At 39.8% G+C, this 27,026-nt stretch overlaps 1 protein-coding gene across 4 annotated transcripts in view; it reads left to right on the top strand.

Annotated features, from left to right (window-relative positions):
• Nucleotides 1–27,026, top strand: part of SLC16A9 (solute carrier family 16 member 9) — an 85,616-nt gene that overhangs the window by 46,281 nt on the left and 12,309 nt on the right. For 3 of the 4 annotated variants that reach the window (XM_027530601.1, XM_027530603.1, XM_027530604.1), the window contains exon 3: nucleotides 9,280–9,423. The exons of the other annotated variant lie outside the window; for it this stretch is intronic. In XM_027530601.1, the coding sequence (XP_027386402.1) occupies nucleotides 9,280–9,423 (144 nt within the window). The remainder of the gene's footprint in view (nucleotides 1–9,279; nucleotides 9,424–27,026) is intronic. 4 annotated transcript variants of the gene reach the window in all.

Genomic DNA, 27,026 nt, shown 5'->3' with positions numbered 1-27,026 from the left:
CCTCAGGCAAAGGTGATCAGTATACTTGACAGCAAGGATTTGAGTGGGTGTGGCTCCGTAGTGCCTTTCTCTTCCTCAGGAAGATAAACTTAAAATTTCTGGTCTCAGCAAGAATGAGGAAGGAGGAACCTGCATTGTTGGGCTCCCTGCATTGTAAGTGAAGGAATGGGAGTCCTGAACCCAATCAGTCTACTCTGTTAGGGAACCTTTACAGCACTGTGAGCACACAGCCTGGTTATAATTTCATTATACACACACACACACACACACACAAAATGTATGTTCTCAGTTGCTTCAGTCGTGTTCCACTCTTTGTGACCCCATGGACTGTAGCCTGCCAGGCTCCTTTGTCCATGGTATTTTCCTGGCAAGAATACTGGAGTGGATTGCCATGCCCTCCTCCAGGGGATCTTCCCGACCTAGGAATCGAATCCGTATCTCCTACGTTGTAGGCAGATTTTATTGCTGAGCCACCAAGGAAGCCATATATATATATATATATATGTCAAATTTCAACCTGCTATAATTTCATTCTTTTTTTTAAGATTTTTTTTGATGTGGATCATTTTAAAAGACTTTATTGAATTTGTTTCTGTTGTTTGTTGAAGCAATAATAATATTGCTTCTGTTGTTTATGTTCTGGATTTTTAGCCTGGAGGCCTGGGGATCTTAACTGTCCAACCAGAGATCAAACCTGCACCCCCTACATTGGAAGCACAGAACCTTAACCACTGGACCACCAGGGAAGTCCCTATAATTTATTTCTCACTCTAATATGAATAGAGTGAGATATTTCTACGCCCTGTGGCAGGCCGGGCCATCCTACCACTCTGGGGACTCTCTGAATCTTTTTGGGAGAGAGAAGTTCATGGAAGTTGATTTATTTTTCAAAGGAGATAATTCATTTCCCAAAGCTTTCTTACAAAATTTATAAACTGGAAAACTGCATCATGGGTCTGTTGCCTCCACTCAATATAACCATACTTCACAGCCCAGTTCAAGACTCGGTTCGTTGGCCCATGATGATCTCCCTTTTCTGAAATTCCCAAACACGTGATCTGAACCTTTCTTTTGGGACTTCATCACCCACGGCCTTAGGCTTGGACCTTCGTTTGTTTTGCCTTTTGGCCTTGCTTGGAAACTGTGTGTGTTCTCTGTGTCCTTTCCTCCCATGATACGAGACCAGGTGCCATGAGACTGCACACCAGGGCTGTGTGGTCCAGAACAGTAACTCGCCATATGTACCTGTTGGGTACTTACGATGTGGTTATTTCAAGATGAGATGTGATGAAAGTGTCACAAATATATACTGGATTTCAAAGACTTAGTACAAAATAAAGGAGTGTAGAATATCTCTAATGATATTGAAGTGCTGAAGTGATAATGTTTTCGATACAGTCGGTTAGGTAAACTATATTATTGACATCAATTTTACCTCTTTTTCTTTTGCTCATGGAGCTACTAGAAACTTTAACATTCCACGTGTAGCTTCTTATTTTTCTGTTTTGCAGCAGTGCTTCTCTAACGGATGCTTGGTAAATAGTGGGGGAATGGTAATGGTCAAATATTTACTTTTTTGTGTGCTTCACGCAGCCTTAAATTCATGTTACTATTCATAGCAGATTTTAAAATTTTAATCAGTGTATTCTTCCTCCTTTCTAATCTCAACCACCCGCAAAAATTTAACAGTTTCTTCCCACATCACCCTGAAGGGCTAAAGGAAACAATTTCATTCCTTACTAGTAGTTCATTCTGACTTCCTTAAAACAACGCATCCTTCTCATTTTCTAATTCACCCTTGATCATAACAAAACACTTTTTCCACTGGAGTTTTCATTTTCATTTCCCTCTTGACTGAGAATAATATCAATCAGTCGGATCTTCAGATGGCTATGAACACATGGTTTTATATTTTTGTTTCATTTTGTATTTAAGAGGTTGTAAGGCTTCCCTTCGGAGAAGGCAATGGCACCCCTCTCCAGTAGTACTCTTGCCTGGAAAATCCCATGGACGGAAGAGCCTGATAGGCTGCAGTCCATGGGGTCGCTAAGAGTCAGACACGACTGAGCGACTTCACTTTCACTTTTCACTTTGATGCATTGGAGAAGGAAATGGCAACCCACTCCAGTGTTCTTGCCTGGAGAATCCCAGGGACGGGGGAGCCTGGTGTGAGGCCGTGTATGGGGTCGCACAGAGTTGGACACGACTGAAGCGACTTAGCAGCAGCAGCAACAGGGCTTCCCTGGTGGCTTAGATGGTAAAGAACTGCCCACAATGCAGGAGACCTGGGTTTGATTCCTGGGTTGGGAAGATCCCCTGGAGGAGGGCATGGCAACCCACTCCAGTATTCTTGCTTGGAGAATTCCATGGACAGAGGAGGCTGGCAGGCTACAGTCCATGGAGTCACAAAGGGTTGGACATGACTGAGTGACTAAGCACAGCTGTATTAAAACTCATCTGTATCCTCCTTTCATTCTTCATTGCTCACTTTGGTTTATAGGGCTACTCCCTAATATGTAAGTTCTTACCTCTTTTGAAAATTTTATTTATTTTTAATTAGAGGATAATCGCTTTACAATATTGTGTTGGTTTCTGCCATACATCAGCATGAATCAACCATAGGCATACATATGTCCCCTTCCTTTTGAACCTTTTCCCCACCTGCCACTCCTCTAGGTAGTCACAGAGCCCTGGTTTTGAGCTCCCTCTGTCATACAGCAAATTCTTACCTTTTTAGAGGGAAAGTGTCAGCATCGTGCCAAAGATGTTGCCAGGCCACTATGCAAAAGAGTGGAATATCTTTTAGGACCCTGCCTACCAGAATCTCATGGACAGAGGAGCCTCGTGGGCTACAGTCCACGGGGTTGCAAAGAGTCAGACACGACTAAACAACGGGGCATGCATACATGCATACCTCTTACCGCCCCACCTGTCACCTGCTATCCTCAAACCATTCTTCTGTGCTGACTGCCAGCCCTACTACTGAGCATTTTCAGTTCATCTAAGCAATCAAGATTAATTACCCAAACAGAAGGTAGTAATAATGGCTCCTAAACCCCAATACATATAAAACTATGAGTTCAAGAAAATTTTTCATGGGGTCTTCCATAGAGGTCCAGTGGTAAGACTCTGAACTTCCAATGCAGGAGGCATGGGTTTGATCCTTGGTAGGGAAACTAAGATCCCATATGCTGCACGGTATGGCCAAAAAAGAAAAACAAAACCAAAAAAAGAAAAAAGAAAACTTTTCACAAAAGACAAAATGAATATGAAGACAGTGATACATTGTATGTGTTTCCCACTATCGTACTGGCTTCCATTTTACTCTGAAAATATATCCTGCTCACTATTTCCTTATTAAAATATTCCTTCTTCTGCTTTAATGATGAGGCAATGAAAACAGATGGTTATTACATTTTAAAAATGTTTTTATTTGTCAAAGTAAAAAAATCGGCAACCCAATGATGGTGCTCCTCCCTCCCTTTTTTCTAAAATTTTACAGATCCCAAGCAGTGGAATTACTGGTTCACATTACAAGTTAACTGACTTTTGTTCCAAAGGTTCCTTCTGCAAAGTAAAACACTTGAGGCCTCATCAGTCTCCCCTGAGAGTAGTCGTTTGATTTGTTTAGTCTCTTGAATAGAAACTAGTCCAGTGCTGAGGAGTAATCTGTGGTTTATCATCTTGGAGAACTTGCCTGTTACTGTAAAGAGCTAAACACATAAATGTGTCAGGTTTTGTGGGTGTGACTTACTGGTCACTTCCAGTGTACTTTGCCCTAATTGTTATTGATGAAACCTGGGGCTGCTGTGGTTTAAAGCTGTGTAAATCAAGTCTAGAAATACCCTGGTTCTGAGGATGAGAATAAAATAATTTGTTCTAAACCTTTAAGCACTAAAATGAGCATAAATGTCATGTTTTCATCTTCCATAAATTCATTAAGCTACTTAAACTGTGAGATAATACAAAAGTATATTGCTGTTTTTTAAACATATTTCTAGAAAACCATTAAGGTGCCAATGGAAACACTTCTCAGTTGGGAAGAATGTTGGGCTGACTTTGGCCTTAGTTCTGTCATTGATTAGCTATGGATTCTTGGTCAAATCACATGATCCTTCTAAGCTCCAGTTTCATCATTTTACCTTTGGGCCCTTTCCAAGGCCTCTTTCAGCTCTAAAATTCTTTGTCTTTAACCTCTGACATCAAGATTTTTTTTCATTTCACTTAGCAGCAGTTGATGGTGTGAAAGTAGAGAATTTTTTTTCTTCTAGTTTTATGCAGGAATAATTGACATAAAGTGCTGTATAAGTTTAAGGTGTATAGCATGATTTAACTTACATTTATCATGAAACGATTACCACAGTAAGTTTAGTGAACATCCATCATTTCATATATGCACAGCATTAAAGAGATAGAAAACATTTTTTTTCCTATCATTATGTTTTAGTTTCGTGAACATCCAACATTTTATATATGGACAGCTTTAAAGAAGTAGAAAAAATTTTTTTCCTTGCAATGAGAACTGTTAAGGAGAGGATTCACTCTCGTAACAACTTTCATATATAAATACAACAGTGTTAATTATATTTATCATGTTGTACATTTCAACCCTAGTGCTCATTTACCTTATAACTGAAAGTTTGGACCTTTTGACCACTGTCCTCCAGTTCTTCTTCCCTCTACCCTCTACCTCTGGTAACCACATACTTGATTTCTTTTCCTATGAGCTTTTTTGTTGGCTTGTTTGTTTTTGAAGTATAACTGACTTACAGCACCATGTTATTTCTAATACACAGCATAGTGATTTGCTATTTCGATGTGTTTTTAAGTGAGCTTCCCTGGTGGCTCAGGTGGTGAAGAATCCACCTGCAATGCAGGAGACCTGGGTTTGATTCCTGGGTTGGGGTGATCCCCTGGAGGAGGGCATGGCAACCCACTCCAGTATTCTTGCCTGGAGAATCCCCATGGACAGAGGAGCCTGGTGGGCTACAATGCATGAGGTCGAAAAGGGTAGGACACAACTGAGCGACTAAGCACAGCACAGCACATGTTTTAAAATGATCACCATAATAAGCGTAATTACACTCTGTTACCATACTAAGACACTCTATAATTATTGACTGTATTCCCCACGCTCTACATTTCATACCTGTGACTCATTTATTTTGTAACTGGGAGTTTGCATCTCTTAATTTCCCTGATCTAGTTTTCTCTCCCTCTACACCACTCCTCTCTGGCAACCACCAGTTTGTTCTCTGTATCCATGACTGCTTCTGTTTAGATATGTTTGTTCATTTTACTTTTTTAGGTTACACATATAAGTGAAATCATAAAGTATTTATCTTTCTCTGTCTGACTTATTTCACTTAGTATAATACTCTCTAGGTCCATCCATATGGTCACAAATAGTAAGATTTCATTCTTTTTGATGGCTGAGTAACATTCCATTGTATATATGTAAATATATATATACACACACACACACACCCCACATCCATTTATCTATCGATGAGCACTTAAGTTGGTTTCATATCTTGGCTATTGTAAATAATGTTGCACTTAACATGGAGATGCATATATCTTTTTGAATTAGTGTTTTTGTTTTCTTTGAATGAAGACCCAGGAATGAAATTGCTGGATGTTATGGTAGTTCTATTTTTAAGTTTTTGAGGAATCTCCATATTGTTTTGCATTGTGGCTACACCAATTTACATTCTCACCAACGGTGCATGAGGGTTCCCTTTTCTACACATTGTAACCAGCACTTATTTGTTATCTTTTTAATAAAGTCAGTCAGGTATGAGGTGAGAATTTCTTTAAAAACAGTTTCAAATTGCTGTTTTCATTTGTTAAAGAATCTCTGCTTGCTTCTTCCTTAAGCTTAAGTTTTTTCAAAGAATCATGTATTAGACAGCATGATAAAATAATTTATCACAAAATTGATAATAATATCACATATTTTATAAAGTAGTGATTTTTGACTGTACATGCTATGAAATTTATTACCCTTCATCCCACTCCCAGCTTCCCAAACTCTGGGTTTCCTTGTAGAATTCACATGCATTAAGGAGAATAAATTTAAAGACCTACTTTGAGGGTGAAACTTGAAACTTTTCAAGTATGCCAGTTACAATCTCTGTTTCAATTCCATGTGACTGATGAATTTGTAAACACTGACTCTCAATGTCAGTACAATTTGGTAAACAGCAGAAAAGGGTCACGACTTTATCCATTTATGAAATTTGACTCTTAAAATCATTTCTATTTTTGAAGTATCTAAGTGTTTCTTTTTTGGGTATACACATAGCTCAATAGCTCAACTTTCAGATAAAAAGTATGGTCTTTCAAATGGCTTTTCCTCCTAAAACACTGGCATATAATATTCTCTTCTGTCATGTAAATATATCAGTTTTCTTCTCTGTACTGGTTCACAGAAGAGGTCCTGAAATGACCAGGGAGGAATGTGGGATGTCTGTAGGCTTTAAAAGCTGGTAATATCTCAGTGATCATAACCTGGTCTTAAATACGTGCTTAACACATTGTTGACTGGGGGATTTTTGCAGAAACTAATCCCTGTGGCCATAATACACTATATGTATGTCTCCAGTTAATAACGTGTTGAATAAGAATGGGCCTGGTATTGGTAAGCATGGGCCTGGGATCGTCAGATCCTGGTTCCACCACTTATAAGACTGTGGATGGATGACACCATCTCTCCATTTGCGTTTTCTTAAGAACTTTTAAGATACGTACAGAAAAGTGAGCATGTCATAAGAATATAGCTCTGTAATTTTTTTTTTTTACAAACCAGACACACTCATGTAATGAGCACATTCACATCCAGAAACAGGACGTTAGAGCACCTAGAAGTTGGGCTGCGTTCCCTTCTGGATACAGCTCCCTAACTCCTACCAAAGATAACTGCTGTCCTGACTCTGACTAGATTAGTTTTGCCTCTTTTTGTACTGAGAAGGACTAAGTACTGGGACTTCCTTGGCAGGTCCAGTGGTTAAGACTTTGCCTTCTAATGTAGCAAGTGCGGATTCGATCCCTCATTGGCGAGCTAAGATGCCACGTGCCTTGTGGCCAAAAAACCCAAAAAATGTAAAACAGAACAATATTGTAACAAATTCAATAAAGACTTAAAAAATTATCCACATCAAAAAAAATCTTAAAAAGTGCTGAAAATAATTGAAATTACCGAACGTGTACTTTTTTCATGTTGGGTCTTCCACTTCGCATTCATTTGTGAGATTACTCCTGCATTGCTGTTGCTGTGTGTAGCTGTAGATCATTCATTCTCATGGCTTTATCATAGTCCGTTGTTTGAATCTCCTCATACTTTCTACTACTGAAGAACATCTGTATTTGTAGGCACTGGCTACTATGACTGCTGCTGCTGCTGCTAAGTCGCTTCAGTCGTGTCCGATCTGTGCGACCCCAGAGACAGCAGCCCACCAGGTTGCCCCGTCCCTGGGATTCTCCAGGCAAGAACACTGGAGTGGGTTGCCATTTCCTTCTCCAATGCATGAAAGTGAAAAGTGAAAGTGAAGTCACTGAGTTGTGTCCAACTCCTAGCGACCCAATGGACTGCAGCCTACCAGGCTTCTCCGTCCATGGGATTTTCCAGGCAAGAGTACTGGAGTGGGGTGCCATTGCCTTCTCCGGCTACTTTGACTAGTTTTGCCATAACCATTTATGTTTATGACTTTTGGGTGTAGGTAGGTGGCGCTAGTGGTAAAGAACTTGCCTGCCAATTCAGGAAACTAGACACAGGGGTTCCATCCATGGGTCGGAAAGATCCCCTGGAGGAAGACATGGCAACCCACTCCAGTATTCTTGCCTGGAGAATTCCACGGACAGAGAATCCTGGTGGGCTACAGTCTATGGGGTCACAGAGTCAGACACAACTAAAGTGGCTTAGCACGCACACTCACATACCTGGAAGTAGAACTTCTGAGTTGTACGGTGCTATGTTTCGCTTCAGAAGATCATGTCAGCACTGTGGGAGCTGTGATTGCTCTACATTCTTGCCAATACTTACTGTTGTTTATATTTAGCCATCCTGATGAGTATGTGTTTTAAAAATTGGGGATAATAGATTGTACCTTGAAAGGTTGTTGTGAATTCAGTTAAGGTGTTTCTCTTTGCTATCCAATATTAGACTCTTTCTTCGAACCATGGCCATGGACAACCCTTCTGGGCTTCAGTTTCCTTGAGTGTAAATGAGACTGTTGAGCTATAAGTAACCCTTCATGTCCTTTTATTTCTAATAATGCTAAGCTCCGTAGTTGTAGATACTTTGAAGATATGGCACTAGTGAGAACAGATTTCACTATCACTTAAATCTTAGTTCCTGAGCAATTGCCCACCTCTGCATAGGATTGGTCCAAGTGATGGTCCTCTTGCCTGTCAGTGAACAGTGTACTTCCTCCCCCAAATTCCAGGTTGCATGTGGTATGTAGGACATGGTACTGACAAACTCATGCCTGGGTGAGTAAGGTCGAAGCATTGCCACCGCACCCCACCCCCCAAACCCCTGCCAGAATATTCTCTAGGAGGGGAGTAACCTCACTCCTCACTTCGTCTCTCTATAGGGTTGCTATTGACTGCATTGAGTGAATCATCAAGTTTATTTTTGTCATCAATTATATGACTGGTCTTGTGCTGGATAGGAGCTTTGCATAGAAAAGATGTATGGCCTGTCTAGGAGACCAAAATCCTCAGAAGAGTGTGATGGTTAAGATGGTGGGCTCGAGGGACTTCCCTGGTGGTCCAGTGGTTAAGACTCTGTGCTCCCAGTGAGGGGGCGCAGGCTGGATCCCTGGTCAGGGAACTAAGATCTCACATGCCATATGGCATGCTACAAAAAAAAATAATAATAAAACTGGTGGACTCAAAGAGTCAGACAGTCTGGGTTTTTATTTCTTTATCACTACTCTGTGGCTGCTGCTGTTACCCTCATTGAGAATTTAATAAAGTCTGACTCCAGAACCCCAGTTTCTTAACTATATGACCTTACTCTTCTGCAAGTTTAATTTCCTTATCAAAAAAAAAAAAATGAGGATAACAAAAACACCTAGCTCCCAGGAATGCGGTGAAGTGAGATTGTTTATGTGAAGTAGCAGAGTGTCCAACCCATAGTGAATATGCAGTGGCTTATTGTTATTTTGTTGTTTTATGATGGAAAGAATCATTTTAAAGTTCCCATGGGATGGATAATAGGATTGTGGAGAGAGGTTGCTGTTAAATAAGTGAAGGTTTCGTTTATGATTTTAGGTCCTGTCTGCAGCGTGTGTGTCTCATCTTTTGGAGCGAGAGCCGTGACAATCTTCAGTGGCTTCCTGGTGGCAGGAGGCCTGATGTTGAGCAGTTTTGCCCCCAATATCTACTTTCTGTTTTTTTCCTATGGCATTGTTGTAGGTAAGAAATCTGGTCACTATGACGCTTTTCTAAGCTTTGAGAGTTAAATATCGTTTTAATGAATGACGTTAATGTAAGGAGTGAAAATGCTCAGGAATAATTCACTTTCAACCACCACTTCGCCAAAAATTGTTGCTTTAATGAAATGCCCACCCAGTGAATTACAGTATTTCAAGGGATAAGTGTGTTTTAACAACGCACATTATGTTTTCTTGCAAGGCATGGGAAGGGTTTTTTAAATTTTAGCACTCGTCTCTCTAGCACAACAAAGGAAAAGAGAGAGGAAAGAGTGAAACTTAGGTGTCACTGACACCTGCCACTTCTCACTGATGTGGGAAGTGGTCCCTTTCATATCGGTTGGTTGAACAGGGTTGTGTTGAACTGTTTGTGTTCTAAACATCCTGCTGTTCCGCAGTAGCTGTCACCAGGGCCTCAATCACAAGGTCATAGCAGAAGTAAAAAGTCGATTTTCAAGTACATCAGAATAATGATTGTTTTTGTGGAAGATAAGGCATGAGCAGATAAAACCGAGTGGTTGATGATGATCTTGGTTATAGGAGAGGAAGGGGTACAGGACTCAGGGCCTGAGAACACTGACAGTTTTGGGGGAAATACTTTTGTGATGTATTGTACTTGTTGTATTCTGTGTTAAACATCACCAGACTCATGATTCCTAGGAGCTGTTGGCAGGGAATTTTTTAAAAACACCAGCTTTCCAAGTTTCTTCTGAATATCTGAAAGACTTAATTACTTTTCCTTCTAAATATTAAAAATGTATTTTGTAAATCAAATACACTTTCAAATGTATCGTTTCTGTAAATCCAAATGTTCAGCTATTAGATTTTTTTTAAAAACAATACACCAGTGTTATATAAATTGGAGGGGAATCGTAGTTGAAATATAGTGTAGGCAGAAGTTCTAGTTTTTCATATTAAGTTTGAACAAATAGAAATGTGTATTAGTCACGTAGAAATATTTTATTATTCATTTATTTCTTATTTTTGGCCATGCCACACAGCCAGCACATTCTTAGTCTCCTGACCAGGGATGGAACCTGGGTTCTTACCAGTAAAAGCGCAGAGTCCTAACCACTGGACCACCAGGGAATTCCTTAAATATTATATTTTAGATTGTAAAAATATTATGCCCACTCTTATTATCTAGTAAAATGTAATTGAATATTTGTTTAAGTAATGAAATGGTTAAGAGTTATATTTGAGTTATAATCAGAGGAACATAAGTTATACATCTATAGGAAGATTGACATTTTCCAAATGAAATTCCAGCAAAAGGCTAACCAACCTCAAACATTTGATGTAAAGAATGGGTTATTCCTGATTAACATGTTTTTGCTTTACTGTCAGAAAAGTTACAACACATTTGATTAATCTATGTTGAGAGCCTGTTTTCTAGACAGGAGTTCTATAGTGCCATCTATATGACATTGGTTCAGAAGTGGTGCCAAAATTCTTAGAACACAGCGTATTTGGGTGGAGGAAGATGTGCCTGCCAATGCTGACACAGCTAATTAATAGGAGAGGCTGCAAGGGAATAGACTGGAACAGGGGGAGGATCTCATCACTACATGTGGCAGCAAAGGAAAGAGCACAGCTGGGCCGGACATGACCCACACAGGGACTGTAGTTAAGGATTTTGGTGTATAAGACTTCAGAGACAAATTCCAGCAAGATGGCTGGTTTGAGTCAAACCTGAAAGAACCTAATTTTGTTGACAACCAATATTCTTCTTTTTCACATAGGAATATTTCCCTAATAATAAATGATGGAAATAATAACCTCTAATATCTGAGTTCATACTGTGTGTTCAGCTCTGTGCTTTATATGCTTCCCTGGTGACTCAGTGGTAAAGAATCTGCCTGCCAAGCAGGAGATAGGGTTAGATTCCTGGGTCAGGAAGATGCCCTGGAGAAGGAAATGGCAACCCACTCCAATGGTTTTGCCTGGGAAATCCCATGAACAGAGGAACCTGGCAGGCTCCACGGGGTCACAGAGAGTCAGACATGACTTAGTGACAAACAACAACACCAACAGCTGTACGCTAAGCTCTGTGCTTTATATGATCTCATTCAGTCTTCATATGAACACATTTTACAGACAGGGAAAGTGAAGCTCAATGAAGTGAGATTACTAACTAAAGCTGCAAAGCTGGGAGACTTGGGGTTAAATCCATTCCGTCTGACATCAGGTCCTAACCTCTTCTACATGTTTGTAATTGTTTTTAATGCTTTTAGAACTCTTAAAGTTTATTTTGAATTTAACTCCATACTCAGATTCTACTCAGATCATAATCTAAATAAGTAGGTTACTTGTTAGTTCTTTGAGAACAGGTTATATATGTGATATTTTATATTACCTAATCACTATAGTGTTTATATTACAGTTTAAACCTGTACATGCAAATATGATTATCTCTGGTGTAAAATTTGAAAATATTCATTGAATAGTCATCTTGAATTCTTTTCTAAAATCATGAAAATAAAAATATTGCTATTTGTGCATGGACATTTGATTACTCCTTGTAGGACAAACCCCTTTTAACATAGAAAATTAAATCATTATGTTATTGGTATGATTTGGGCATTTTCTCCAAAATTTTGGACTAAGCATTTAAAATTTCGTGGGGTTTTATGTCTCACATGATTTCAGAGTTAAGGTATAGCCTTTGTGAGTACATATCCAAAGTTGTCACTGACTTAAAAAAAATGATCTAAAGTGGGTGATACCATAGTATTTGTATTACCATAGATAAAAATGAATTTTTAAAAAGAAAAAATGTGAGTGCAGATTGTCCAAGATTTTATGTGCATTTGATTGTTGGAAGCATATCTAAGGGTATATAGAAAGACAGAGACAAAATTAAGTAACCCCTATAATTAAATTTCAAATTTTCTGTGGCAATGGAAAGGGCTTTATCAACCAGTACAACTGATTTTGATTTGGCTAATGGTGTTGTAACCTTTCAGTAGCTAATCCTGTTCCCTCTCCTCCGTGAATCCATGATCTTCTATTCATTAGATAGGATTTGATACTTTTCTTGATTTATTCTGGGATTCCCTGATGGCACAGACAGTAAAGAGTCTGCCTGTAATGCAGGAGACCCGGTTTGATTCCTGAGTCAGGAAGATCCCCTGGAGAAGGAAATGGCAACCAAGTCCAGTATTCTTGCCTGGAAAGTCCCATGGACAGAGGAGCCTGGCCAACTACAGTCCATAGGTCGCAAAGAGTCAGGCACGACTGAGCGACTTCACTTTCACTTTTTGATTTAGCCTGCTGGCTGCTGCTGGTGGTTGACTTGCAGATCTTCCACATGGCTTTCTCCACTATGGTAACTTTTACTCCCCTGGGCAAAGAGCAATGTAGAAAGAAGGTTATGCCAAATATCATGTACATGGGCTTCTCACGTGGCACCAGTGGTAAAGGGCCGCCTGCCAATGCAGGAAACACGAGAGACTCAGTTTCAGTCTCTGGGTCAGGAATCCCCCGGAGTAGGAAATGGGAACCTACTCCAGTATTCTTGCCTGGAAAATTCCAGTGACAGAGAAGCTTGGCGGGCTGCAGTTCATAGGCTTGCAGAGTCGAACATGACTGAGCTCCCTCAAGTGCCCACACTGCTGTTGAACCTATAAGCACCTTAGTGCTCCAATTAAATATTGGGAACTGGGTAAATAACTGTATGATGTGCCCATGGACTCAGTGGACTCACTGTGAGCAAGACCAGGGCCATGATCCCATATATTCCCTGGCTCCCATGAGATCCCACTCTAAGGGGAGGCCATGTAAGTGCCCCAGGCCCCTAGCTAACAGTGCCATTTCCTGTATCCTACCCTGCTCAAAGGCGTCCCACTTTCTCTAGTGTATGATATCTAAATAAGTGATTGTAGTTCTCTTTGGGGAATGATCCAAGATGTTATTATCTATATATTTGTCATAGTGTGTTTTGCAATGTCTTTCCTTCTGGAATCCTGGCCTCTCCTTCATGTAATGGAACCTGGGGCAGAAAACACGTCTATGGGGACTTCTCTGGCACTCCAGGGATTAAGACTCTGCACTTCCATTGCAGAAGGACAGAGTTCAATCCCTGTCCAGGGAACTAAGATCCTACATGCAGCATGGCCAAAACATAAAAACAAAAACAGTCACAAGTCTGATTAAAAAAAGAGCAAAACAAGCTATGTCTGAAGATTGTATATGACTCTGATTTGGCAGCAGATTCTGAATCTCTGTGGCTAGGAGAAAATTATAAGCTCAGGGAGAGAGCACTGAGCTTTGGGTCAGGAGATACAGGTTCTGTGAGTTTGTGCAAAGCCCTTGATCTCCAATAGTGACTGTCTCCTCATCTGTGAAGGCAAACTAAGAAACCTGCATCACACAGGTCTTGTAAGGACTAGGAGAAATCAGGCAAAATAAAAATAAGATATATAAGAGTGTTGAGTTGGATTTCAACAGCAAAAAGTCAGTTGAATTTTCATTTCAATAATTATTTTGTAATTTCCATTTTAAATAATTAAAATTTTTTCAAGTTTTAATTTCAATAATTAAAAAGTCACTCACTGTAGTAATAATTGGACCTCTTTGCTGGCAGATTATTAACAGTTCATATCATGATTGACTTCTTTGTGGTTTTATTTTGTCAGTAAGCTCAGAGTATAGGGCTCATAGAATATTCGTGGGATAAAGAAATGGGAATTTAATGAACAATGACACTTTCATCTGTTCCCATTGAAAGCAGAGTATCCAGTTGAAAAGGAAGTGACAGGAAATTATAACACAGTCTAAACTTACAAGTTGAGACTGCGTATTATGAATTCTTTTGAAAAAACAAGAAAGATTCAGTCTGACGATAACATATATTGAGCACCCATTCTGTGCAGTATTCTAAGCATTTTCCTTCATCTGGAATGAACTAGATGGTCTCTTGAGAAAGCAGTATGGCATACACAGGAGCAAGCAGTAACAAGCAGGCTCTGGGGTTGGACCATGCGGGTTAATCTTATCTTACTCACTTGCTAGCTGCATGGACGACAGACAAGTTGCATATTGTTTTCTCATTTTTTGAACGGAATATATCAATAGTATCTACCTTAGAAGGTTTTGTGGATGGATGAGTATTTTGCCAAAAGTTTTCACTTTCGTCTCAGGTTCAAAGGATTTGTTAACAAATAAGCCACTCGTTATATACAAATAAGTAATACAAATATTTATTAGAATTATCTAGCTCACTTTCAATATACTAAGATTAAAAGAAAAGAGAAATAGAGCAGAGGATACATCACCAAATTAAATTTTGACCAACATCCAGAGTTAATCAGCGCTGAGAAGTACCGTGCCACTGCACATCTGGAGTCCCATTGGGAAAGGGTCTCAGGCAGCGCATCCACTCCGTGGGTGAGACTTCAAAGATTGCAGTTTGGGGTTCCTGCTTATAATCCCAGGATGGTAGCAAACTGATATCATCCTTAATCTGTGACCAAATTGCAGCTCTGGTTTTCTGTAAGTGCTATTTGTTTTGTTATGTAAAACTTGGAATGTAGGTAAGCCTGGGGCTTGGTTAGCCAGGCCCCCTCCAGGGGTTCAACAATCGCAGGATTTCTCCCCCATCTTATCTATGGTGCTGCAAGTCCTGCACTCACAGCAGGCAGTCACTCACAGTCACTCTCAGGTAGGACAGTATCCAGGTAGGTTAGAAGCAAGGTCAGAGGCCTGCTCTGCCTTGTCTCTGAAACCTAAACAAGACTATTTTTTAAATTTCCCTAACAATGAGTTTTCCAAATTTGCTGGCATATTGAGTGCAGCACTTTCAGGATTTGAAATAGCTCAACTGGAATTCCGTCACCTCCACTAGCTTTGTTCGTAGTGTTGCTTTCTAAGGCCCACTTGACTTCACATTCCAGGATGTCTGGCTCTAGGTCAGTGATCACACCATCGTGATTATCTGGGTTGTGAAGATCTTTTTTATACAGTTCTTCTGTTTATTCTTGACACCTCTTCTTAATATCTTTTGCTTCTGTTAGGTCCATCCCATTTCTGTCCTTTATCGAGCCCATTTTTGCATGAAATGTTCCCTTGGTATCTCTAATTTTCTTGAAGAGATCTCTAGTCTTCCCCATTCTGTTGTTTTCCTCTATTTCCTTGCACTGATTGCTGAGGAAGGCTTTCTTATCTCTCCTTGCTATTCTTTGGAACTCTGCATTCTAATGGGAATATTTTTCCTTTTCTCCTTTGCTTTTCACTTCTCTTCTTTTCATAGCTATTTGTATGGCCTCCTCTGACAGCCATTTTGCTTTTTTGCATTTCTTTTCCATGGGGATGGTCTTGATCCCTGTCTTCTGTACAATGTCACGGACCTCAGTCCATAGTTCATCAGGTATTCTTTCTATCAGATCTAGTCCCTTAAATCTATTTCTCACTTCCACTGTAAAATCATAAGGGATTTGATTTAGGTCATACCTGAATGGTCTAGTGGTTTTCCCTACTTTCTTCAACTGAAGTCTGAATTTGGCAATAAGGAGTTCATGATCTGAGCCACAGTCAGCTCCCGGTCTTGTTTTTGCTGACTGTATAGAGCTTCTCCATCTTTGGCTGCAAAGAATACAATCAATCTGATTTTGGTGTTGACCCTCTGATGATGTCCATGTGTAGAGTCCTCTCTTGTGTTGTTAGAAGAGGGTGTTTTCTATGACCAGTGCATTCTCTTGGCAAAACTCTCTTAGCCTTTGCCCTGCTTCATTCATTTGAGAATGCTCAAACTACTGCACAGTTGCACTCATCTCACATGCTAGTAAAGTAATGCTCAAAATTCTCCAAGCCAGGCTTCAGCAATACATGAACCGTGAACTTCCAGATGTTCAAGCTGGTTTTAGAAAAGGCAGAGGAAGCAGAGATCAAATTGCCAACATCTGCTGGATCATGGAAAAAGCAAGAGAGTTCCAGAGAAACATCTATTTCTGCTTTATTGACTATGCCAAAGCCTTTGACTGTGTGGATCACAATGAACTGTGGAAAATTCTGAAAGAGGTGGGCATACCAGACTACCTGACCTGCCTCTTGAGAAACCTGTATGCAGGTCAGGAAGCAACAGTTAGAACTGCACATGGAACAGCAGACTGGTTCCAAATAGGAAAAGGAGTATGTCAAGGCTGTATATAGTCACCCTGCTTATTTAACTTATGTGCAGAGTACATCATGAGAAATGCTGGACTGGAAGAAGCACAAGCTGGAATCAAGATTGCCGGGAGAAATATCAACAACCTCAGATATGCAGATGACACCACCCTTATGGCAGAAAGTGAAGAGGAACTCAAAAGCCTCTTGATGAAAGTGAAAGAGAAGAGTGAAAAAGTTGGCTCTAAGCTCAACATTCAGAAAACGAAGATCATGGCATCCGGTCCTATCACTTCATGGGAAATAGATGGGGAAACAGTGGAAACAGTGTCAGACTTTATTTTTGGGGGCTCCAAAATCATTGCAGATGGTGATTGCAGCCATGAAATTAAAAAGCGCTTACTCCTTAGAAGGAAAGTTATGACCAACCTAGAGAGCATATTACAAATCAGAGACATTACTTTGCCAAAAAAGGTCCGACTAGTCAAGGCTATGGTTTTTCCTGTCGTCATGTATGGATGTGAGAGTTGGACTGTGAAGAAAGCTGAGCATCGAAGAATTGATGCTTTTGAACTGTGGTGTTGGAGAAGACTCTTGAGAGTCCCTTGGATTGCAAGGAGATCCAACCAGTCCATCCTAAAGGAGACCAGTCCTGGGTGTTCATTGGAAGGACTGATGCTGAGGCTGAAACTCCAATACTGTGGCCACCTCACGTGAAGAGGTGACTTATTAGAAAAGACCCTGATGCTGGGAGGCATTGGGGGCAGGAGGAGAAGGGGACGACAGAGGATGAGATGGCTGGATGGCATCACCGACTCGATGCACATGAGTTTGGGTGAACTCCGGGAGTTGGTGATGGACAGGGAGGCCTGCAGTGCTGCGATTCATGGGGTCGCAAAGAGTCAGACGCAACTGAGTGACTGAACTGAACTGAACTGAACAATGAGTTAATGAAATAAGTATTGGTTAGCATAACCATCCTTATCAGTTTTGTGACCTTGGAAAATTATCTAACCTCTCTGAGCAGTTCCGTTTGTATTTCTTAAGAAATGAGACTAACAAGACTTCTCAGAGTTACTGTGACTATTCATGAAATAAGGTGTGTAGAGAGGCACAAAGGTGTTTAATGCATACTTGTTCTGTTTTCCTTATATTCCTTTCTAAGGAAAGACCTTTCTAAGACCTCTTAGTTTAAGACCACAGCAGTAGATTTTTGCAACTGAAGAAGCTCTATTGAATCAGAAATATTTGTATAACAGATTAAATAATATGAAGAAATTAATGTTATGTAGAAGGAAATGGCAACCCACTCCAGCGTACTTGCCTGGAGAATCCCAGGGATGGAGGAGCCTGGTGGGCTGCCCTCTCTGGGGTCGCACAGAGTCGGACACGACTGAAGCGACTTAGCAGCAATAGCAGCAGCAGCAGCAGTATGTTTATAATGTAAAACATCAAAAATAATACTGATGTGTATTAGTTAGCATAATTCTGTTTTACCATTTAAAAAAAATACCGTTTTGAAAATAGAAGATTCTCTTGTTTGGTGTTTGTAGCTGGAATAAAATGACAGCTTGCTTGGTTTTCAAGTGGCTCTATGTCACACTGCCAACAAACCCAGTAATTCAGGCTCCTGTTTTCTCAATAACTTTCCTAAAATCAGGAAAATCAGGGACTTCCCTGGAGGCACTCTATGCTTCCAGTGCAGGGGATGCAGGTTCCATCCGTGGTCGGGGAGCTAAGATCCCACAGGCAGTGCAGCCAAAAAACATAAAACAGAAGCAATACTGTAAGAAATTCATTACAGACTTTAAAAATGGTCTTCAAAAAAAAAAAAAAAATTAGAAAAAAGAAAGTGTAGTGGGAGATGGGGAGGAGTGGGAGCAGGGACCGCAATATTCCATTAATGAATTGCTCAAGCTTCTTCCCAATTAATTTTCTTTGCTTTTCTGAAAAGCACAGCTGAAAAAATCAATTTCTTGCAGTCTCTTTTCTTTATATTATACTGATACTTGGCTACCCGATTACTGTTTTCTTAATAATATCTTCTCGATTTTGGAAAAATTCAATTTTCTCTTCCTTCATTTTCTTGGTCATATCTTCATGGTCCATTGAGCTTGAGGAGGGCATAGCCCACATTCATAGACAATCTCATTCCCCTCTAGGGATGGCAAATTAGGTAAAGGTCATTTTCTGGATATTCACTTTAGCAGTTAGACTTTTATAAGCCTTTTTTGGTTTGTTTTTAATGGTTATGCCATTAAAGATCTCCTTTTGTCTCTCATGGATGTTCAGTTATAATAAGGAACTCTGATTTTCTAATTAGTCTGAGGCTATATAGCTATGTAATTCCATAATACTCAGGTGAAAACTAAAAAAATATATATGTATAATGTCTATTTCAGGATATTTTATTATAGTCCAAGCACAGATATGAAAATATTTTACATTTTTTAAATGTCTCTTAATTTTGCAACTATCCTATGAGATTGTTTTAAAGATAAGGAAACTGAAAGTCACACAGCCAGTTAAGTGTTAGAGTTGAGATTTGAGTCTATACCTGCTTGATCCCAAACCTGTGCTTTTGACCAGCTAATGTTATGTTCAGAGTACTCATGTTAAGCATATAAAGTTTGTGCTTTAATCAAGTCAGTGTCAAAACCACATGCCTGTATAAAACCATGCCAATCAGAAAGCTAGGCAGTTGCTTAAACTTTTAACTTTTTCTCTGCAGATGTTTTAGGCTAGAAGCATAACCAGTAATTATATTTGGATGCTCTAAACTTATCTTTTTTAGCATCTGAAGGTCCATTCTCACAGATTCATTTCTAAAAGTAAGTATTTCTGGAATTCTGTATGCAATTGCCTATCTTAACCTTTGATCAAGATGATAAATCCTACTGGCTCAGCTATTTTAAGAGGTGCTCAGGTGCTTGTTTCAGAACATGGAGAGGGGGCATTCTCCCAAATGACCAAGAGACAAGTCCTTACACATGGTGACCAGCTGTTCTAGTTTGCCCAGGATGAAGGGTTTTCCAGGATATCAGACTTCTAGTGGCCAAGCTGAGAAAGTCTTAGGGGCTACCCCTGACCCTTGTTTCATATGTAGAATCTGGATTCTCTAACTTGACCCTCGTCACTTTTGAAGATTGCTGTATTAAAATGAACTAGTACTAAACCATTTCCTTTTTGTAAAGATAATACTGCAGGGAGAAATTTTCATATGTAAGTACAGGGGCTCGATAGATGTCCGTTAAGTTAGGTATATACAAAGATATGCATATAATGAAAGAATAGTTTAAAATAATTCATAAACAATTTTCAAACTGTGTGCACAATTTCCAATATTTTGTTGCTTGTCCTCCTAAAATAAATGAAAATTCCATTCAGTTATATAGTCTTGTGATATACATATCTCTTATCAGTTTAATTGGTCTGGGTGTTTTTTAGTTGTAGATAAGGACTAAGAAAACTGAAGGGGACTTCCCTGGTGGTGTAGTGGCTAAGACTCAGTGCTCCCAATGCAAGGAGATGAGGTTTGATCCCTGGTCAAAAATCTAGATCCCAAGTGCTGCAACTAAGACCCAGCACAACTAAATAAATAAATACAAAATTTTTTTTTTAATTTAAGAAAAATGAGAAAATGAGGCTGTTTAGTAAGATTTGCTCAGACCATCACACCATAATTCATACAAGTTGTAAATCCTTTTTTCAAACCATATAATTCTAATTCTATATTTCTAATGATTCTATCCTGTTACATGAATTATTGTGAAATAAAATAATCTTTAATATTTTTTAAGCTAAGATGTATTTTCTGGCCTAACTTAAAAAAATCAACACAATTTAGTTGGAAAGCAGACATCAGTTCAGTTCAGTTCAGTCGCTCAGTCGTGTCCGACTCTTTGCGACCCCATGAATCACAGCACGCCAGGCCTCCCTGTCCATCACCAACTTCCAGAGTTCACTCAGACTCACGTCCATCGAGTCAGTGATGCCATCCGGCCACCTCATCCTCTGTGGTCCCCTTCTCCTCCTGCCCCCAATCCCTCCCAGCATCAGAGTCTTTTCCAATGAGTCAACTCTTTGCATGAGGTGGCCAAAGTACTGGAGTTTCAGCTTCAGCATCATTCCCTTCAAAGAAATCCCAGGGCTGATCTCCTTCAGAATGGACTGGTTGGATCTCCTTGCAGTCCAAGGGACTCTCAAGAGTCTTCTCCAACACCACAGTTCAGAAGCATCAATTCTTCAGTGCTCAGCCTTCTTCACAGTCCAACTCTCACATCCACACATGAGATACTTTAAAATATATATATATTCACACACAAGCATGCATGTATGTAGTTTGTGTATGTTTGTTATATGAATAGAGAAAATGAGACAAAGAGAGGAAGAGAAAAATGCAAGAAAGAGTGACAGCCAGAGTAAGAATAGACAGAAATGGTTGAAATTAGCCAATGTAACTTAAAATTGGGAATTCAAATAAGGTTGATGGGAAAAAGAAGAAGAATAACTTTAACACTGTGCCAGGCTCAGACCTGGAACCAGAAGGCTCAAATGATTAAGACACAGCCTGCCCTCAGGTAGTGGCTTGGCTCATTGTCTAGTTGGGGGATGAGACTTGTAAATATGTAACTCGTAACATAGTAAAATTACGTGCAGTAATAAAATGAAAGCAACATTCAGTGCAGGTATAGTATGTCATGGGGTGGGGGCATAGAAGAAGGCTTCGTGCAGGAATTGGTGCTTGAGCTAAGTCTTCAAGGGCAGGTGGGATGTGATCAGGGGGCACAAGTTGGAGGAGTGAGGGTGGTGGGAGGACATTCCAGGAGCTCAAATGCTCAGGGGCATGAGATATAGTGGTCTTTGTTGGGATATTTGTTTAAGGAACACACAGATCGTGAGTGGACTTGCAAATAGGTCAAAGCTTTGTTTGCTTTATAAATAAGATCGTCTATACCAATTTTTTCAGATTCCATATAGATCCAATAATATATGGTATTTGTATTTCCCTTTCTGACTTTAGTCTGTATGACAGTATCGAGGTCTATCCACATTGCTTCAAATGATAGAAATAAAGAGACAGACAAGAATAAGCATAGAAATACCAAGGCGGAAAGAGGGTGTGGGGTGAATTGGGAGACTGGGATTGACATATATACATTACTATGAATAAAATAGATAACAAATGGGAACCTACTTTATAGCACAGGAAACTCTACTCATTGCTTTGTGGTGACCTAAAATGGGAAGGAAATCCAAAAAAAGAGGGGATATATGTATATGTATAGCTGATTCACTTTGCTGTACAGCAGAAACTAACACAGGCTTCCCTGGTGGCTTAAACAATAAAGAATCTGCCTGCAGTGCAGGAGACATTGGTTCAATCCCTGGGTCCAGAAGACCCCCTGGAGATATTCCAATTCTAAAATTTAAAACCTAAAATAAAAATATAAAAAATAAATTTAAAAAAAAGCTTGATTTGTAGCAGATACCTGATGATGAAGGGTCCTAATGCAGGAGAGTGATGTGATGAGAACTGTATGATAATTAGAAGGTAGATTGGTGGACAAAGTACTGGAGGCTGAGACAGCAATGAGGAGGCCATTTGTTCAGAAGAGAAAAGATCTGGAGGAGATGAATTGAGGCAGTGGCGGTCCACAGAGTGGGAGGTTGATAATTTAGGCAGTGGGTGTGATAAAGAACTTGATATCTGGGGGAGGAGATGAAGGAAAAAAGGCCTCTGAGGTTATGGTCTACCCAGAGTTACGTGAAATAAACATAAGGTATGGAAAAGAAATGTAAGAACATGTAAATATGTTTCAGTTCAGTTCAGTTCAGTCACTCAGTTGTGTCCGACTCTTTGCAACCCCATGGACTGCAGCACACCAGGTTTCCCTGTCCATCACCAACTCCTAGAGCTTGCTCACACACATGTCCATTGAGTCAGTGATGCCATCCAACCATGGCATCCTCTTTCATCCCCTTCTCCTCCTGCCTTCAATCTTTCCCAGCATCAGGGTCTTCTCCAAGGAGTCAGTTCTTCACATCAGGTGGCCAAAGTATTGGAGCTTCAGCTTCAGCATCAGTCCTTCCAGTGAATATTCAGGACTGATTTCTTTTACGATTGACTGCATCTCCTTGCAGTGCAAGGGACTCTAAAGAGTCTTCTCCAACACCACAGGTCAAAAGCATCAATTCTTTGGTGCTCAGCTTGCTTTATGGTCCAACTCTCACATCCATCCATGACTACTGGAAAAACCATAGCTTTGACTAGACAGACCTTTGTTGGCAAAGTAATGTCTCTGCTTTGTAATATGCTGTCTAGGTTGGTCATAGCTTTTCTTCCAAGGAGCGAGCATCTTTTAATTTCATGGCTGCAGTCACCGTCTGCAGTGATTTTGGAGCCCCCCAAAATAAAGTCTCTCACTGTTTCCATTGTTTCCCCATCTACTTGCCATTAAGTGATGGGAATAGATTCCATGATCTTAGTTTTCTGAATGTTGAGTTTTAAGCCTACTTTTCCACTCTCCTCTTTCATTTTGATCAAGAGGCTCTTTAGTTCTTTGCTTTCTGTCATAAGGGTGGTGTAATCTGTATATCTAAAATTATTGATATTTCTCCTGGCAGTCTTGATTCCAGCTTGTGCTTCATCCAGCCTGCCATTTCTCATGATATACTCTGCACAGAAGTTAAATAAGCAGGGTGACAATATACAGCCTTGACATACTCCTTCCCAATTTGGAACCAGTGTGTTGTTTCATGTCTGGTTCTAACTGTGGTTTCTTGACCTGCGGACGGATTTCTCAGGAGGCAGATAAGATGGTCTGGTATTCCCATCTCTTGAAGAACTTTCCACAGTTTTCTGTGATCCACTCAGTCAAAGGCTTTGGCATAGTCAATAAAGCAGAAGTAGGTGTTTTTCTACAACTTTCTTGCTTTTTTGATGATCCAACAGATGTTGGCATTTTGATCTCTGGTTCCTCTGCCTTTTTAAATCCAGCTTGAACATCTAGAAGTTCATGGTTCATGGACTGTTGATACCTTGCTTGGAGAATTTTGGGCATTATTTTGCTAGCGTGCGAGATGAGTGCAATTGAGCAATAGTTTGAACATTCTTTGGCATTGCCTTTCTTTGGGTTTGGAATGAAAACTGATCTTTTCCAGTCCTGTGGCCACCGCTGAATTTTCCGAATTTGCTGGCATATTGAATGCAGGATTTTAATAGCATCATCTTTTAGGATCTGAAATAGCTCAACTGGAATTCCATTACCTCCCCTAGCTTTGTTTGTAGTGATGCTTCCTAAGGCCCACTTGACTTCACCTTCCAGGATGTCTGGCTCTAGGTGAGTGATCACACCATCATGGTTATCTGGGTCATGAAGATCTTTTTTGTACAGTTCTTCTGTGTATTCTTGCCACCTATATTTATGTTTAGTTTCACTATATAAGTAAAATATAGCAATTATATTTTACTAATGATTATGCTTTGAATTGTTAGTAGTATAGATATTTCATTAAAAAAATTATTATGCTATACTGGAGGTCGATGCTCAACATTTTTTCACTGGTCACAGTCTAATCAGAAATGATTTGAGACCAAGAAAGGCTTTATCTTTATGAATTTATTCTTTTCATTAGAGCATAGTTGATTTATAATCTTGTGTTAGTTTCAGATATACAGCAAAGTGAATCAGTTATACATATACATATATCCACTCTTTTTTAGATTCTGTTCCCGTATAGGCTGTTACAGAATACTGAGTAGTATTCCCTGTGCTATACAGGAGATCCTTATAAATTATCTATTTTATATATAGTAGTGTATATATGTCAATATTGATTTCCCAATTTATCCCTCACTCCCCAAGGAAGGCTTTAAGGCAGCGGTTTATTCTTCAGACTCAGTCTATTCTTCAGACTCTTTACACTCTTTTATTTAGAACCCCAGTTCAGTTCAGTTCAGTCGCCCAGTCATGTCCGACTCTGCGACCCCATGAACCACAGCATGCCAGGTCTCCCTGTCCATCACCAACTGCTGGAGTCCACCCAAACCCAAGGAACCTTTAATTATGTGGATTATACTTATTTAGACTTATTTTGTCTGGGGTGGTTGCCATGCCCTCTTCAAGGGGATCTTTCCTACCCAGGGACTGAACCCGCATCTCCTGTGTCTCCTGCATTGCAAGTGGATTCTTTACCCACTGGGAATTCTTTACCTGGGAAAAGTCACGTTCTTTACCTGAGCCAGGGACTTCCCTGGCTCAGACGGTAAAAGCATCTGCCCACAATGGGGGAGACCCGGGTTCGATCCCTGGGTCGGGAAGATCCCCTGGAGAAGGAAATGGCAACCCACTCCAGTACTCTTGCCTGGAAAATCCCATGGACTGGGAAGCCTGGTAGGCCACAGTCCGTGGGGTCACAAAGAGTCAGACACGACTGAGTGACTTCACTTTCATTTTCAGACTTATTTTGTTTCTGTATTAGCAGTTGAGAAATTTAAAAGTATTTGTTTAGTAATTCATTTAAAGATAATAATAACAAATCCAGTATATTTTAGCATAAATAACATGTGCTATGCTATGTTCAGTTGCTTCAGTCATGTCTTGACTCTTTGTGACCTTATGGACTATAGCTTGCCAGGTTCCCTTGTCCATGGAATTCTCCAGGCAAGGATGCTGGAGTGGTTGCCATGCCCTCTTCCAGGGGATCTTTCCTACCCAGGGACTGAACTCGCATCTCCTGCGTCTCCTGCATTGCAAGTGGATTCTTTACCCACTGGGAATTCTTTACCTGGGAAAAGTCATGTTCTTTACCTGGGAAAGGCATCAATAACATACTTATTACAAAAACCAATTCTATTTTTCCAGAACAAAACAAAGTTTAATGAGAAGAATGGCATTGTTTTACATTTTTGCAAATCTCTTTAACATCTGGTTTCATGGAAGGAATCTGGATTATCTGATCTGTTCAGTACTCAAATCTGTTGTAATATGTTTTTTTTTTTAATTGAAGTGTGTGAATAAAATCTCACCCAAAGGTGTAATTGAAAAAGGGAGAGGTATATAATACTCTCCTCACGTCACTGTATATACTTTTCTTTGATCCTATTCAAAAACTTGATATATGATAGTTTTCCAAGGGTTAATTGCAATATGGGAATTGAAACCACATCAGTATACTTTTCATGCTCTGTAATATTAAATCAATTTATTTAAATCTGTAACTTTGACTAGGTCAGCATTCAAGTCTGATTTTGTAACATTGTGAATTTGATATGTGAAAAATATTGGTTCTCTGAGTTAGGCAGGAACTTTTAAATGTTCACACATTTTATTAAACAACAGCTAAAAAATCACTTCTGTTAGTATCACCAATAGGCTTGTCAGGCGAGTGTATGCTCCTTGGTTCTGTCTCGTCACAACAAAGATTTGGAGTGACGGACATTAAAGCCCTCTACGTGTCACAGCTCTCGGGTCTTGGACAGACTGTGTTATAGCTCTCAGGTCTCGAATGGACCGTGTTATAGCTCTTAGACAAATCAGTGTTACAGCTCCATGTTACAGCTCTATTTTATTTAGATAATAGCAGGAAAATCCATCCTTGAGGCGTGAGGGCATGTCAACCCAAAGACACGAAGAGGAGAGCTCCGCAGCGCACAGGAGAGAGACCCCCAGCCCTTTGGCTCCTTTTTTTGTATGTTTTTTCTCCCCGCCCCGGGCCTGCCCTATGTAAATTGGGCTAGCCAGGAGTGTTGTTTGTTCTACCTGAGGTCCTCACTCCGGTCCTCGGACCTTCCTTTGTTCTATTTTCGCAGGCTTTTCTCTTCCTTGTCTTTTAGCCACCGCCATTCTGGACTCCTGTTTCCTATTCTAAGTACCTAACAGGCTCATCAGAAAATATTTATGTTTTGGGAAATTGTCAAATCATGGTGTTGGATACAAGTTTCCAAAAATTCTAATTTTTACTGGAAAATTCTAATTTTATCATTGGTAACCATTATTGTCAATTATTTTCCTTGCTTGTTTTCAAGAAAATGTCTGCCCAACATATAAGTCTGAGTAACCATAGTTTGTCTGTCAGACATTCTTTCAAATACATGCAGGGTTACGTGGAAAATTTGGCTACTTTAGCTGGCTACTAAAACAGTTGAGTAAGTGCTTTTTCTTGCCTCAATTGTTACAATTCAGATGAAGCATTTAAAAAAATTTTGTTTGTTTTTACTGTGAATGAGTGATGATGAAGCATATAAGATAAGAAGCTGGGTACCAATACCTTGATTTGTACTAAGGCTCTTCCAGTTTTACTCACCATCTCTTTTGTAACAATAACATAAATGTGAACACAGTGGAAAAAAGCCAAAAATATGTTAGTATCATTATGAAAATAGTTCTGACTTCATGCACTCCGAGAAAGACCTTGAGGGCTATCTCCTTAATAATTGATGGTTTAAGGTCATCCTAATCCTGATCTGGGAAAGTGTCC

The sequence above is a fragment of the Bos indicus x Bos taurus genome, chromosome 28, assembly GCF_003369695.1.
Source record: "Bos indicus x Bos taurus breed Angus x Brahman F1 hybrid chromosome 28, Bos_hybrid_MaternalHap_v2.0, whole genome shotgun sequence".
Taxonomy (NCBI): Eukaryota; Metazoa; Chordata; class Mammalia; order Artiodactyla; family Bovidae; genus Bos; species Bos indicus x Bos taurus.
This window is presented reverse-complemented; position numbering and strand designations above follow the sequence as displayed.